This window comes from Diceros bicornis, chromosome 14, assembly GCF_020826845.1.
Source record: "Diceros bicornis minor isolate mBicDic1 chromosome 14, mDicBic1.mat.cur, whole genome shotgun sequence".
NCBI classification, from domain to species: domain Eukaryota; kingdom Metazoa; phylum Chordata; class Mammalia; order Perissodactyla; family Rhinocerotidae; genus Diceros; species Diceros bicornis.
The window spans coordinates 39,830,546-39,844,554 of NC_080753.1; the positions used below are offsets into that span (position 1 = coordinate 39,830,546).

The 14,009-nt window shown below is 41.9% G+C and overlaps 1 protein-coding gene across 15 annotated transcripts; it reads right to left on the reverse strand.

The window, feature by feature from the left end:
• Positions 1-546: 546 nt before the first annotated feature.
• ZNF391 (zinc finger protein 391) lies at positions 547-13,222 on the reverse strand. Of its 15 annotated transcripts, none has more exons than XR_009222090.1 (6): positions 13,100-13,222; positions 12,444-12,499; positions 11,513-12,241; positions 7,064-7,175; positions 2,244-6,300; positions 547-1,706 (listed from the first exon to the last, which is right to left on the reverse strand). XR_009222090.1 is itself a non-coding variant. In XM_058555026.1 (6 exons), the coding sequence occupies exon 6, from the start codon at positions 6,220-6,222 to the stop codon at positions 5,146-5,148; it is 1,077 nt and encodes a 358-aa protein (XP_058411009.1). In that variant the 5' UTR covers positions 6,223-6,300; positions 7,064-7,175; positions 11,513-11,626; positions 11,761-12,241; positions 12,444-12,499; positions 13,100-13,222; the 3' UTR covers positions 547-5,145. The 15 variants fall into 15 exon arrangements, 13 of the variants coding, with proteins under 13 accessions (XP_058411009.1, XP_058411010.1, XP_058411012.1 ...); XR_009222089.1 differs by having other exon boundaries at positions 547-1,114; positions 1,426-6,300; XM_058555026.1 differs by having other exon boundaries at positions 547-6,300; positions 11,513-11,626; positions 11,761-12,241.
• Positions 13,223-14,009: the final 787 nt, after the last annotated feature.

Below are 14,009 nucleotides of genomic sequence, written 5' to 3' on the forward strand. Positions count from 1 at the left end.
GTGGCAAAATTTTAATAACTGTTGAATCTGGGCAATAGCCATATGGGAGTTCATGGTACTATTCTTTCTAATTTTGTGTATGTTTTAAATTTGTCATAATTTTTATAAGTAAATGTTATGTTTTATCAATTTAATTATTTCCTAGAGAACAAGTTTAAAGTAGATTTGCCTGGTTTTATGATCTTTGAGATAAAAATTAAAACTTCAAAAAAATCATAAAAGGTATGGACTTGGTGTCTTGATTCTCCTCCAACCCCTTTTCTTAAATTTTATCATCCTATGATAGTCTTTCCTATCTCCTTCATTTCCTTTCACAGCCAAATTATAAAAGATATCATGTATTGGGAGAGAAAAGGTGAAAGGTGATATGAAAAGATAGAAATGGCTTTGATGGGATGTGAACGTTAAATTTGTCACCAGCTGCTGCCTCCATCTCTCAAAATTGCATAAAGAGCCATCAAGTAGGAGGGCAAAGGGCTATTCCTCAGCAACTCCGAACTCTGTGTTGACAATATTTCAGACATCCAGGTTTCATAGACACCAATAGTCCTTTTTTATCTTTAATTGTTAAAAATATTAAAACACAACACCTTCTGATTAGTTTGCAAACAACTTAATTCATACCAGGAAAGACAGAAAATTACTAGCAGAATTTCATCACAAACATTTGCATAAAAATGGGATTGAAAAATGAGTATGCTGAGTTAGTAAGCATAGCCAAAAACGCAGCTTTTTCATTAAAACTAAGTATTAAAATAAACTGAATTTAGAGTCCAAATCGTTGTACCGAAAAGTATTAAAATAATATTAAAAGTAATGAGAGGCATAGTCAAGTTTTTGTATGACTAACAAATACTTTTTTCATTACAGAAGAAGTCAGCAAATATGAAGCAATAGCCCTTTTGTAAAAGAAAACTGCACAACTCACTTGCTGTTCCCACACTCTATATGTAACTCAACATTTCTTCCTTCTCGTGATAAGGTTGAGCACTATTTCGGATCTTGCTTTACCGCCAGCCCTACTTGTAGTCACGCATTAAACCACGTTCGCATCCTTGCTCAGGAGGTAAATCGAGAACCAGAATCCACACGTGCTCACTTCGTTCTACACTGTCTTAAATAAAAAGTTGGTCAATTATTGTTTTAAAAAGGAAAAAAAGAAACAAAAACGGGTCCAGTGGAGGGGCAAGTCACGCTCCCCGGCCCGGCCCAGCCCCGGACTGACTGCGGCCCCGGGCGACGCTCGCGCTCGGCTGGACTGCGGGCGGCCCCTGCGCGAGAGACTCCAGCCCACCACGCTTCCCAGATGCCGGGCCGGCCCCCCACGCGGCGCCCTCCTGGCTCTTTGGCGGATCTTCCTTCAGAGCGCCCCCACCCCGCCCAAGAAGCCACTCGAGGAATGGCCCAGGGGCCCCAGCGACCTACCACGAGGCAAGGCAGCTGGCCTCCGCGGGAGCCTTTCTCCCTCTCCACCTGCTGGGCTCGCAGAAAAGTAAGGGCCCAGGCTGAGCGCCTGGATGTGGGCTCCGTGTAAGGCAGGAGATTATTTCGAAGTGGTTCTTCAGTGTGAGCTGTCACGATGACTTCGGCTGCATCTGAAGGCCCTCAGTTTCTCCTTAAAATAAGGCTGACCCCTCCGGAACACTCTTCCATTCTGACCCGACTTCCCCACCGGAAATCCCAAGTTTCTGGATCCACACTGACTCCTTTTTAAAGATGCAGGTTAATCTTATCAGACAGTCAACTTTTTTATGTTTTGTGTTCACGACTAACTGCTGATTGTATATAAGAAATCCCTCCCTCCATGCCCTAATAGCTTACATGACATTTAACAACAGCAATTAAGGAACGTAGCCACTGGTCTCTCTTCTTCCTTGCCCCTATCTCGTCACCAATTTCACTGGATCTTTCCTTTACCGTTTCTTCATCCGTTAGCTGCTCTCCGTTTCCCAATACCACTATTCTGAGACTCCAGCTTCCCACCTAGTTTCTGCCTACTGTCTCTCTCTTTTCCAAATCATCCTGTCTCCTCTACCAGATTAATCTTCCCCCCTGAAATGAAACCCAATTACCATGATCAAAAACCTCCTGTAATTCCCTTATTGCCTAAAAGATGATCTAGTACTCAAGGCTGCCATCATCTAGTTATCCAATTCCAAATCAACTTTCTCATTTTTTACTTCATTAAACTCTCTGCCATAGACAGGGAGTTGTTCATCTACTGGAACAGGGCATTTTCCTACCTTTATGTCTTTACTTGCAGAGCTCTTTCTTTCCCAGATCTTGCCAGGGTACAGCTTAAGGGGTCCAGTACCGGTCAGCAGAACTGGGATCAAATCCTGGTCCTTGGGTAAATTATTTAACATCTGTATACTTCACTTTTTCTTTCCACAATGTGGTGAATTAAATGAGTCAAATGTGTGAAAAGAGCTTTTCTTCTGGCACCCATTAATTACTTGATTATCTAATATACTCTGCTCCCTGCTCCTGCTAACCCCACTCCACCCCAAGAACAATCTCCATCCCTGCCTTTCTGAGCCTTCTCCTATGAACTAAATATTTATTCACTAGAGAACCCACTATATACTAGGTGTTGTGGAGGATATATTATTTATTTTGCTATCAAATGCATTGTATAATTACATGAAGGCTAATGGAGAATTCATCTTAAATCTATTAGGAAAGCTTTGCTTTCCTTGAAAAATAGACATTTGTTTTCCTTCCAAATATAATATAAGCAAATGATCACCTCACTTTGGTTGCCAGAATGCTCAGTTTGCATCTCTAACTGAATAACCCTATGGCATACCATAACTTGTCCTCATCTTGATCTTCTGGGTGCTTTCTCTTTTTTCTAATGCTGATTTGTATGTGTTTTTGGTTTTCTATTTTACTACATCTTGTAAGCTATCTTGAGTCATTTTTGACACATGATAGAGTTATAATAAAATAGATGGCTATTGCCAATTATGGCAGTTCGAAGAAATATCTTCTAACTTATTTTCTTGTGATCCTAGTTTTTCATTTATGGTAATGGAGTTACAGACCCTGCAGGGGATGAAATGAAAGGCTACAGGAAGATGTGAAGCAGTAGAATCATAACAATTAGCATTTATTGAGTACTTACTATATGTCAGGCACTGTTTTCATGAATAAACTCACTCACTCCTTACAATAGTCTCATGAACTGGAAAGCCAAGAGGCCAGCATCTCAGGAGCTCTAAAGGAGAGTCAGTCCCAAGAGTTAATGTACATAATTCAAGGTGGGACAAAACGGAACAAAACAAAACCATTCAAAAGGCTAATTTTATTAAATTAAACCTTCCTGGTTTAGACTAAAACTAGAGTCCAGGCCTGCATTGTAGTTTGTATTAGATGGAGCTTCTCAAGATTTAAAACAATTTCTAACTTCAAAAAAGCTTATGGAAAAAAGCACCTGAAAGAACCAGAGAACAGAATAATAAAGTGTGTAATGCAGGAGAATAATGCAAACCATCCCTGCAAAGGACTTCTAAGAAGGCGGGGGACTGCAAGTATCAGAGGAGGCAGGACTTGAGCAGGGCCTTTTATAGAGTGTGGATAGGATTTCTGGAGATGCAAGGAAGAAAGTAGGACATGGAAAAGGGTGCCATGGAACAGTTTGAAAAGAAGCCAAGTGTGAGAAGAGGGTGTAACAGAGACAAAGGATAGGCCTGCCCATGTGTATTGGTAAGTAATGGAAAATAAGTAAATAGATCCAACTGTGTGAGGCCTTGAAGTTTCAGTTTGAACTTTTTCCTGGGGACAATGGGAAACTGTGGACTCTTTTTGAACAAAGTGGTAGTTTAGTCAGGCAGCTAGATAAAGACAGGGAGACAAGGGCAGTAATGATGTGATTACTCTAGTAAATCTAGTAATCTAGGCCCAAACTACCAAGGACTTGGCAACAGCAGTAAAATAGAAAGAATCAACTGTTAAGCCATTTCATATAGGCTAGCAGACTGATTACCTGGGATAAAGAGGTGTCAGTAAGCAATAACTATGGGACATTTAGTGACTACTCAGCACTTTGTGATGTTTAATAGGGATCTAAAACAAGATTTCTGTCTTCAGGAAGCTTACAATCTAATTGAATAACCTCAAGTTTTATAACCCAATAAAATGAGATTATTCTGGTTCAACTCTTGCCCAAAGTCACCGAGCTGATCACTGTTAATCAGAGGAGTGCTGGGAGGTAGGAAAAGTGTGGATCAGCACAGAATCCTGGATCCCAGAAGCTCAAATTTTAAGGCATAAGAGTGGCCAAAAGTGCCAATTCTGCAAATGTCAAGAAGGAAGAGGACTGAGAAATAGGCACTGAGTTTGTCCTTGAGAGATCAGCTTTCCAAGACTGGTAAGAGTCAGAGCCAGAGGGTATAAATTTTCTGAAGATTGTAAACAAAAGAAAAGTTTAAAAAATAGGGCAGCATTTTTTTTTCTTCAAGATAATGGAGGAACTAAATGTCCATAAGAGTTGTAGGACATTTTTGCTATGGATGAGATAAAATAACACTAGGATTAGTTAGGCGCATTACTGGAACTATGAGGGTTATACTTTGAGGAAAATATGCTACAGCAAAGAAAGGTGAGGGAGAAAAGAAGAGAAAAATCTGTCTTTATAAGTCCAGAGACTGCATTTGCCTCAACACTATTGTCCCCAAACTAGGGGGAAGTTTTTGTCCTGTTCTGAAGCTAGCTCCTTCTCTTCTGCTACTGGAGCCAGCAAGCATTGAAAATACACACACACACACACACACAGGATTTTCTCTTTAAGTGAAGGGGCTGATGTAGTTGGGAAACAGAGGGTTCACTGGTTGTTCAGGGACCCAACCCCCAAGGAACAGATAAGATGAAGAAATGCAAAGTGTCAGGTAGCTGTATACTCTTAAGGTTGGAGCACTCCAGAATATTAGATTGAATATATTAAGTTTTTAAAGTCAATCCCTTGTTGTATTGATCACTCATTTGAGCATTTAGTTTACAAAAAGGAAGGCAAGCTAGCTTAAAACTGGCTTCTAGCTAGCTAGGAAGGAAGGAAAATTCAAACAAGTATATATATATATATTTTTTCAGCTGTAGGAGGTTATACTGCATGCTCTTGTGCTAACATTAATGAAAGCTCAAATATTACTCTTTACTGTGAAGTTGCTGATGTCTGATGAGAGTTGAGCTCTGACTGAAGGCTTTCCCACAGTCATTACATTTGTAAGGCTTCTCTCCGGTATGAGTTCTCTGGTGGATAATAAGGGAAGAGCTCCGACTGAAGCCCTTTCCACACTCTCTACACTCATGGGGCTTTTCTCCAGTGTGGATTCTCTGATGTTCAATAAGGGATGAGCTTCGACTGAACACTTTCCCACAGTCACTGCACTCATAGGGGTTCTCTCCAGTGTGTGTTCTCTGATGTTCAATAAGAGATGAGATCCAACTGAAAGCTTTTCCACATTCACTGCATTCATAGGGACTCTCTCCAGTGTGTATTCGTTGATGCTGAATTATGGTTGAACGGTCACTGAAGGCTTTCCCACATTCATTACATTTGTAAGGTTTTTCTTGAGTATGAGTTCGCTGATGTTGACTAAGGTTAGTGCTTCGGCTAAAGGCTTTTCCACATTCACTACATTCATATGGTTTTTCTCCAGTATGGATCCTCTGATGCAGACTAAGGTGAGTACTCCGGCTAAAAGCTTTTCCACATTCACTGCATTCATAAGGTTTCTCTCCAGTGTGAGTTCTTTGATGTTCAATAAGGTGTGAACTTCGGCTAAAAGTTTTCCCACATTCATTGCATTCAAAAGGCTTTTCTCCACTGTGAATTCTACTGTGGATAATAAGGTCTGATTGGTAACTAAAGGCTTTCCCACATTCATTGCGTTTATAAGGTTTCTTTAGTGGGAAGAGTTTTGGGTGTTTAATTAAGTCTGAATTATCTTTGGAGTTTTTCCTAGATATGGGGGATCTAGTTCCCTTTGGAATTTTCTGCTGTGTATTAAGTTTTGAGCTCAGACTAAATTCACTGGATTCAGGGCCTCTCTCCCTGGTGAAAATTTCCTTGAGGGTCATTGACACTTTTCTGATTGCTCTTTTCTCAAAAGAAGATTTCTTCTGTACACGACATTTTGTCCGCCTTGATAACTGGTCCTCACTTTTACAGGCTTCTTCATTTGCAGGACCTTGGGCAGTATTTCCTCTGAGACTTTCCATGGCTGACCCTGAAAACTCTAGTTGTTCAGAAATTGCATGATTGGTGTTGATGCTTTGGTTCCTTTCAACTCTCCCTATCTGAAAGACATTTAAAGTGCAAATGTCACCTCTGTTTAATGTAGAGAGCAAGGAAAATAAATCAGCAGAAAAAAAGACAGCTAATTTGCAATTCATGCATACAAGCAACTTTATATGTGGAGAAAATAAAAAGAGACAGAGGAAGAGAAGTGAAGAAGGCCAGAAGAGATAACAGGCATTTTTACAGCGGGCATGGTGAGCACAGAGACATCAAGAAATATGGGAAGGGTGACTGAGTAATACGCTTAGCCAAAAAAATGGAAATAAGAAGATACACTAGCTGACGAGCAAAGAGTAGGGGATTAGAAAGTAAAATGAGCTATTAGTTACTGTAGCTGATTAGTCATGGTAAATGAGAGAAAGGAAAGAGACAAGAGTGGACCCTCAAGTGTAGAAAAGATACCCCGGAAAAAGCAAAAAGTAAGGATGACTCTATCAAGCATGGATGTAACCATTTTCTTGGCATTGAGAGAGAACAAAATTTCAGAAATGCTGACTACCACACTGCTACCCTCATTGGTTCTCCCACCCTTCTTCCAACTAGTTTAGGTATTCTTCTAAACAAGTCTACAGTCATAGACTATCAGAGGTTTAACAGAGCTCATCTTAACAGAGCTTGACTTTGAATTCATCTGGGCCAACTTGCTTATTTGACAAATAGAAAACATGAGTAACTTAAGTCACCCAGTGAATTGCAAGAGCTTAGACTAGAACTTATGCCTCCTAAATATCAAATTCGTGGTCTTTTCATGATAGCACTCACCGAGACAGGTATTTTTGGTCACTCCCCTCTTCAGCTCCCTGAAGATCCAGTATCTATAGTTGTTCTCCCTCCAACTGGGTGATCATGTCCAATTTGCCTCCTGGGATTCCTGCTGATTAGAAATGATTTAATACCAGGCTATTAGTGCTGGAGACACTGGGCTATTCATAGCTCAATCTTAATGCTTTGAATCTATAGAAAAGAAGGTATGAACTTTTATAGAAGCTGTGGCTGGAGGGACTGGAGAAAATGGGTATCTGAAAGGGACTAAAATTGGGTTCCAAAAGAAAGGTTACACACATAAACATCAGAATCACTTATGGAACTTGTTACTCCAGACACCTGGGCTTTGCCTCAGACTTAATAAGTATGATGGGGCCCAAGTATTTGTATTTAATAAGTTCATATGACTTGACAAGTTGAATTGTCCAAAAAGAACCGTAGAAACACGCTCTAGGTTGCCTGAAAAAATGTGCTAGCTGGAACCAGCCTCCCCACCCAACACTCTTCTTACAGCAGGGAGGTCTAAAACATAAACTCAGCTTCCCATTGGACAGATGGCTTCGTCCTTCTGCCAGTGGGGCCAACACTTCCCAGGGATTTCAAAGTTTCCCAGTATTAGGCAGCTAGCTTTCTCAGATGACTCCTGTTAAAAAGCTGACACCCCACATTCAGACTGTCGGGCACCAAGTAGTCTGTTTATCTCCCCAACAACAAGGTTGTTCTTATACTTGCCCTAGAAGGAAGAGTAGCAAGGCCCTCCCCTGGAACACTGACCTACACTGAGTGTCCAGCAGAGCATCATGGCTCCAGCAACCTTTCTGTTGGGAAAATGGGAGGATATGGGAATCTGTGTCTTTTCTTCTTGCCCATCTGTGGACTCTAAGTTTCCTCATTAAAGCTTTTTTCTTTAACCCATTCTTTTGTGAATTCATCCACAGCCCTTGGGCATGACAATAGGCAACAAACTGTATAACAGTTCCCCTTATGTTTCTGCTCACAGCACAATTTGATATCCACTGGGTTAGGAGTTGATCTAGGTCTTTCCTTTCTCATCGACTGGGAACCTTTCAGATATGGAGGTGAACCTTCGAGGATATCCACCAAGAAGCCCTGCTTGGAGAACCTCAGGAGCAATAGGATGATACTGTCCATTTTCACGTTTGCCAAAAACATGCCTTTCAACTGGAAACAGGGAACACAAAAGCCCTACTACTGGGTTGAATGAGAGTCAGAATTTCTAATTTATTAAGATCTTTGCAATAAAATCCAGTTGCATGCTTTATGGTGTCAACATTCCTTAATAGGAATTTGCCTTATGGTAGGTTGGCTGCCCTACATTCTTGCAGCCCAGATCCTTAAGCTACTCCATCATTATTTTGTTGGCAGTTCACTATTCTTTCTTTCTTTTATTGCAGTAATCCTCATGGCAGCAGTACTACCCCCTAGGGAGAGTGTGGGGATTTGTAAGGGTTTTTTTTGGTTGTCATGTTGATTGGATGGTGCTATTGGAATTTAGTGGGGGCCAGTAATAATGGGCATTCCTGCAAAACAAAGAATGTCCCTTATCCTGCCTGACTTTCAAAAATGTTGTTAATAGTTACCCGAGGCTAGAATCTAACACCACTTTACATATAGATACAAAGTATTTTGCACAGCTTTGATATATATTGGAAAATCAAAGAAATATACTTCTTTTTCTTTGAATGTTATTAGGAATTATTCACCATTTCAGGAAAATCAAACCACTCGTGGTATTAGATTCACAAATATGACATTCACGTATTAGTCTGCATTTATAGCTGTTGTATTCACAGTGATTTTATGAATAAGTGCAGGCATCTATTTCATCCAGTCTTTACATGGTGAAATGTATATTATTCTATTATAAATTACTTTTCTTCCCCTTTATATTAGAGTTAAGGTAATATATTGGTATTTTGGAAATTATACCGATGGGTAGTTAATACTATCTATAAATTTTATTTCAGGATAGTATAAAGGGGGATGGTAGGTCTGAAAGGTAGAGAAATACTTCTCTAGTGAAATGGAACTAAAGTATTGACAGTTACACAATAGATGAAGACTGTGTCTCTCAGCAGGTCAATTACAAAGCCTCTAAAGCAAGTCTTTGTCCCCAACAGAAGTCTCTGAAAATCTGAGAGCACCCACGCTACCATAAAGGTGATGTGCGAACTAATGGGAATTTTGTATATAGTGGAATATTGTTACATTATTATATATTATATTCCATCCTGGAGAAGAGATATTGTTGAGAAAATGTTCAGGTTTTTGGAGTAAGGAGAAACTAGGAAGATCTGAAATTTGAAAATCTTTGTAAATTGTGTCACTAGAACCATTAAAACATAGGCTACCTAAAAATAAGCTGAATATCTTGAATAGAGAAACAACTAGGACAGAGTTCAAAGGAGATGGCCAATATGAAGTTTAGGGTTCACTGTCATGCTTATTAATATCCTGATGATTGGTAAACTGTGCCAATCTGATATAAGATTATTTATAATTCAACTAATGTATATATACTATATGGTATAAGCAGCCCAAATGTAGTTGTTTTTGCATTCAAATAAGCTCTTTACATGTATAACTGTATAATGCATTATGTGTTTGTTATGTGACACATACGATACATACATAGAAACCCCATTGGGGAAAGTTTCTACATTAAAAAAAAAAAAGGAACCTAACTGTGAAAGGAATCTAACTTGGAGATTCTTTAGGTCATTTAGGTCTGCCTATTCTAGGCATTTTATGAACATTGACTCATTTATGTCTCACAACAATGAGAGGGGTATGATCATTATTCCCACAATACAAATGAAGAACTTTAGGTATAGAGAGGTTAAGTAGTTTGGCCCAACACCAAGTGATAAATCCTGGACTCAAACTCACTACACTACACAGTTAGGGATTTGAAACAGGGAAAGAACACCTGAGTCACACTTTCCATTCCTGTGGCCCCCTAAATGGCTAAGAAACTAAACTCCACTGATCCCAGGATGCCAGCATGACGTCAACTCCAGAGTGCCATGGAGGTTTAGAGAGTGACTACCTCTGGGAGGTGACTACCCTGAGAGCCTGCAGGAAATCCCAACCATGCTAAAAGCTGTATCTATGTAATCTAAGGTTGAAATTTTCCAGCCCCCACTGAAGTGCCACCACAGTGCAGGTGGCATTCTTGGCATGAATCAGTGAAACATCAGATAGAGGCCCTGTGGTAAAAGCATTTACCAGGTAATCTGGATTTTGGTCATAGCTCTGTTGGTAGCTATATAAAACCAGGGGAAAATAACCAATCTGGTTTTACGTCTCCTCATCTGTAAAATGAAGATGTTGGACTTGAACGTTTAGTCCAAAGATCTGACCCCTGGAGTTTAATTTTAGGTCCCAAACTCTGAGGCGCATACCTGTCTGCCTAGACTAAGGGACTAAGACTAAAGTAAACCTACTCTTTTTCAAATCACCAGAGACACGTAAGAGGTTAAGGTCCATGTTTCAGATGAAACTATTCAAGAAACAGGCCAATAAGGCTGGGTTCTTCAATAACCTAACGATGAAACAGAGTAAACAATTGTTGAGGAAGACATTAAGGGCAGTTAGCAGGCAAACAGGGAATAGTCCCATCCTGGACAAAATTTGGCAGACTCACCTAAGAAGGGAAGTTCTATGAAAAGAGAAATAAATGTGTCTCTGCTTGGCAAGATGACACAAACTTTCAGAAAAGAAGGAAGAATCCTTAACTCACATGGGATTAGACTTTACTGCGAGACAGATAGTTGCCTTTCCCTCTTCTACTTCCTCTCGGCTTTGTTTTGGTCAAAGGCAAAGCTGAGAACAGGTCTTATCTTAAGGCATCCAGAATCACTGGTCTAGTAATGTCTACATCTGGCCAGTTGAATGCAACCCGATAGTGTAAGGGGTAAAACAAACGCCTAAAAGTAATCCCACCTCCTCCCAGATACAAAGAAAAGGACAATAGATATTTATGTCTGTACTTAAGTCCCTAGTTTTTTGATGATAAAAGGTAAAAGGGATGGATCTGTAAGCCAAGTAAGGACTTGAACAGTAAGCCAAGTCCAAACTCAGTCTTAACTCTCCAGGTGATCTGAGGCATAAAATCCAGCCTCTTTGTCACTTTCCTCACACAGCTATGAGTTCAAACGGAGTATGGCAGTAGTATGACCCTTACTCCCTCCTGAGGGTCAGAACAGAGGGCCACTGACATGGCTCCACTACCCTAGGGCTGTGCAATCCCGGGCAAGGCATTTGCCTTTCTTAAAATCTGGTCCCACGGTGTAAAATGGCATTATTAGTACTTGGCTTTTCTCACAGAGCTTCTGTTAATGCTACAAGTTAAAAGATGGCAAAGCATTTACAATAAAGAACATCAAATACAACATAAAGAGATTATATTATTGCTGTGCTTACCTCGAATATATTAATTTTAAAATTGTGATGGTGTACATTTAAGGAAAGATGCTCTCAGAGGATCTGTGAGGCTCCCTTCAGCAGCTTCTGCTCTAGCTGCATTCTTTTTCCTGGCTTTGGAGGATGCACATGAATTGGGGAAAGGAGGGCTGGTGGATGTGATGAAAGTCTCGGTGGAGGAGCCTCCAGATATATTTCAGAAAGGCTAGGAGGTCACTGTCTCCACAAGGTTAGGGTCATATGCTTACCCAGGTTCCATCCAAGGGGTTCCTCCACCATGGTGTGGAAAGTTGTCTCTCCTTTTCTCTTTTCCTCCTTTCTTCCTCATACTTTAGTCATTTGGATTGCCTTCCTGCTCTGTGGATACTGTATCCACAAGCACAATGGTCACAAAGTGCTGCAGCACCAGCAAACCCAATCTGCTCTTTATGTGACTAACTTTCCAGCCCTAACAGCGCAGGCCACCTCCTATTCCCCTAACCATCTGAAATGCTTTTGACCATGCCTCTTCCTCTTGTAATCAGTTTCTGATCCAGCAAGAATTCTCCCCTAATTCTACTCCCTTCAATATTAAGAAATTATCTCATTCAGAAGGAATAGGGTTCTGAAGGTTCTGGAGTAGCTCTTCTCCAGGTGCTTTGCTTTCTGGTATTGGGCTGACCGCGTCCTGGAGCCTTTGCCAATGCACAAAGGAATCAGCAGGAGGGCCTAGGCAGCCTCAGTCCAACCCTGGAACAAATAATCAAGTTCTCAGACCTACTAAAAGATGGTCTTCTGGCATCAGTGTTCACGGAAATTGGCTCAAAATAACAAATTCACAGAATTTGATATACAGAATTTGTCAATACCTCTACCAACAAATAATTAACACCTACTATATTCAAGTACCAACCCTCATCATCAGAACCATAAAATAAAGGCTACTACTTACAAGCTCTGTAACTTCAAGGAAAGGTATTTCATCCCAGTGTGCCTCAACTCCCTTATCTGTAACACAGGGATAATAACACTACATCTCATGGGTTTAATGAGAGGATAAAATGAGTTAATACGGGCAAAAACTCTTGGAACAGTACCTGGCACACAGTAAGCACCCGAGAAACACCCCGGGTACAGAAGCCCTCCCTCGCCGAGTTAGGGGGGAGCGGAACGCCACTCGGATCTTTTCCATCTCCCAGGGGCGCATCCAGAGCGGAGACCAGCACCCGCGGTCAGTGCAGCGGCGGGAGGAGGCTGAGCCCAGCAGCGAGGGGGACGCCGGGCGACTAGCAGAGACCCGGCGCCACCTCCCCGCCGCGGAGGCGCCTCCGGGCCGGATCTGCGGCCACACCACCCGCGGCCCTCTCGCCTGTCTCCCCCAAAAGAACCGAGTGTTTCCGCACGACCACTTCCCAGAGCCTCCAGGCTCAACCGTCCAGGCCCCGGCCCCGGGTCCCTGCTGCCCCACTCACCAGCCGCCTCCGGCCCAGCTCCGGCAAGCACCCTGGGCCGGACCCGCGCTGGGATGGAACCTGAGTGCGCGGGGCTTGGGAAAGCCGGAAGGATTACTGGGAAACCCTCGCGTCGACCCGCTGCTCCAGGGCTCACCAAGTTTTCCGGGGTCACAGACACTCTTCCACTCAGACCCACGATCATGTCCTGCTCGGTATGCGGGGCCAGTCATTTCCAGATCAAAGTCGGACCTAACTCTCCTGGCGCAGACGACCCGTTAGAAAACAAAGACGTTAAGGCGAGCGAGCAACGTATTAGCGGGCGCGGCTCTGCGCCTGCGCCAGAGAGCCCGGGGCCGCCAGGCTGCGCTCAGACTCACTTTCCTGGAGGTGTTTGCAAAACCTGGTGTTTGTGAGGTTGAGAAGTCGGTGCTAGCGGCATGAGAAAGCGGGTCTTCCAGAGCTCCTGAAGACCTTAATACATCTACAAAGTATGGCTCAGACTAGTGGTTTATAAATAGTTTTAGATAGCGTACCTGGAGAGCTCTTTAAGATACAGATTCCCAGGCTTCGCACTCTGAGATGGATTCAATGGTCTGAGGAGATTATCAGGAATGCTGCGTTTTCAACCGACATCCCAGATAATTCTGATGCAGGTGGTCCCTTGACCATCTCCAGAGGGACAGGCTTCTTTGCACAGCCTAGCTATTTAAATGCAATGAAATGCAGGACACTTCTCAAATTCCACCAGGGTACGTAAAGATGAATAAAATCAGGACCCAACCTTAATCTAGTAGATTGAAAAAAAACCCCACATTTCCACAGATAATTTTAATACAAGATAGTGTAGTTGCACCAAAAGCGGTACCATTTTTTCTGGGGTTCAGAGGAGAGAGAACGTATGGGCCGAGGGACATTGGAGTGGTTTGGCTCAGGGAAGATTTAGTGGACATTATAGCAGAGGGTAACCTTAAAAAGAATTGGTGACCTAGAACAGTGGATAGCATGTGCATTTGGCATATGACACCTGTGTGCAAGTACCATAGAATAATTCAGATTTACTGAAG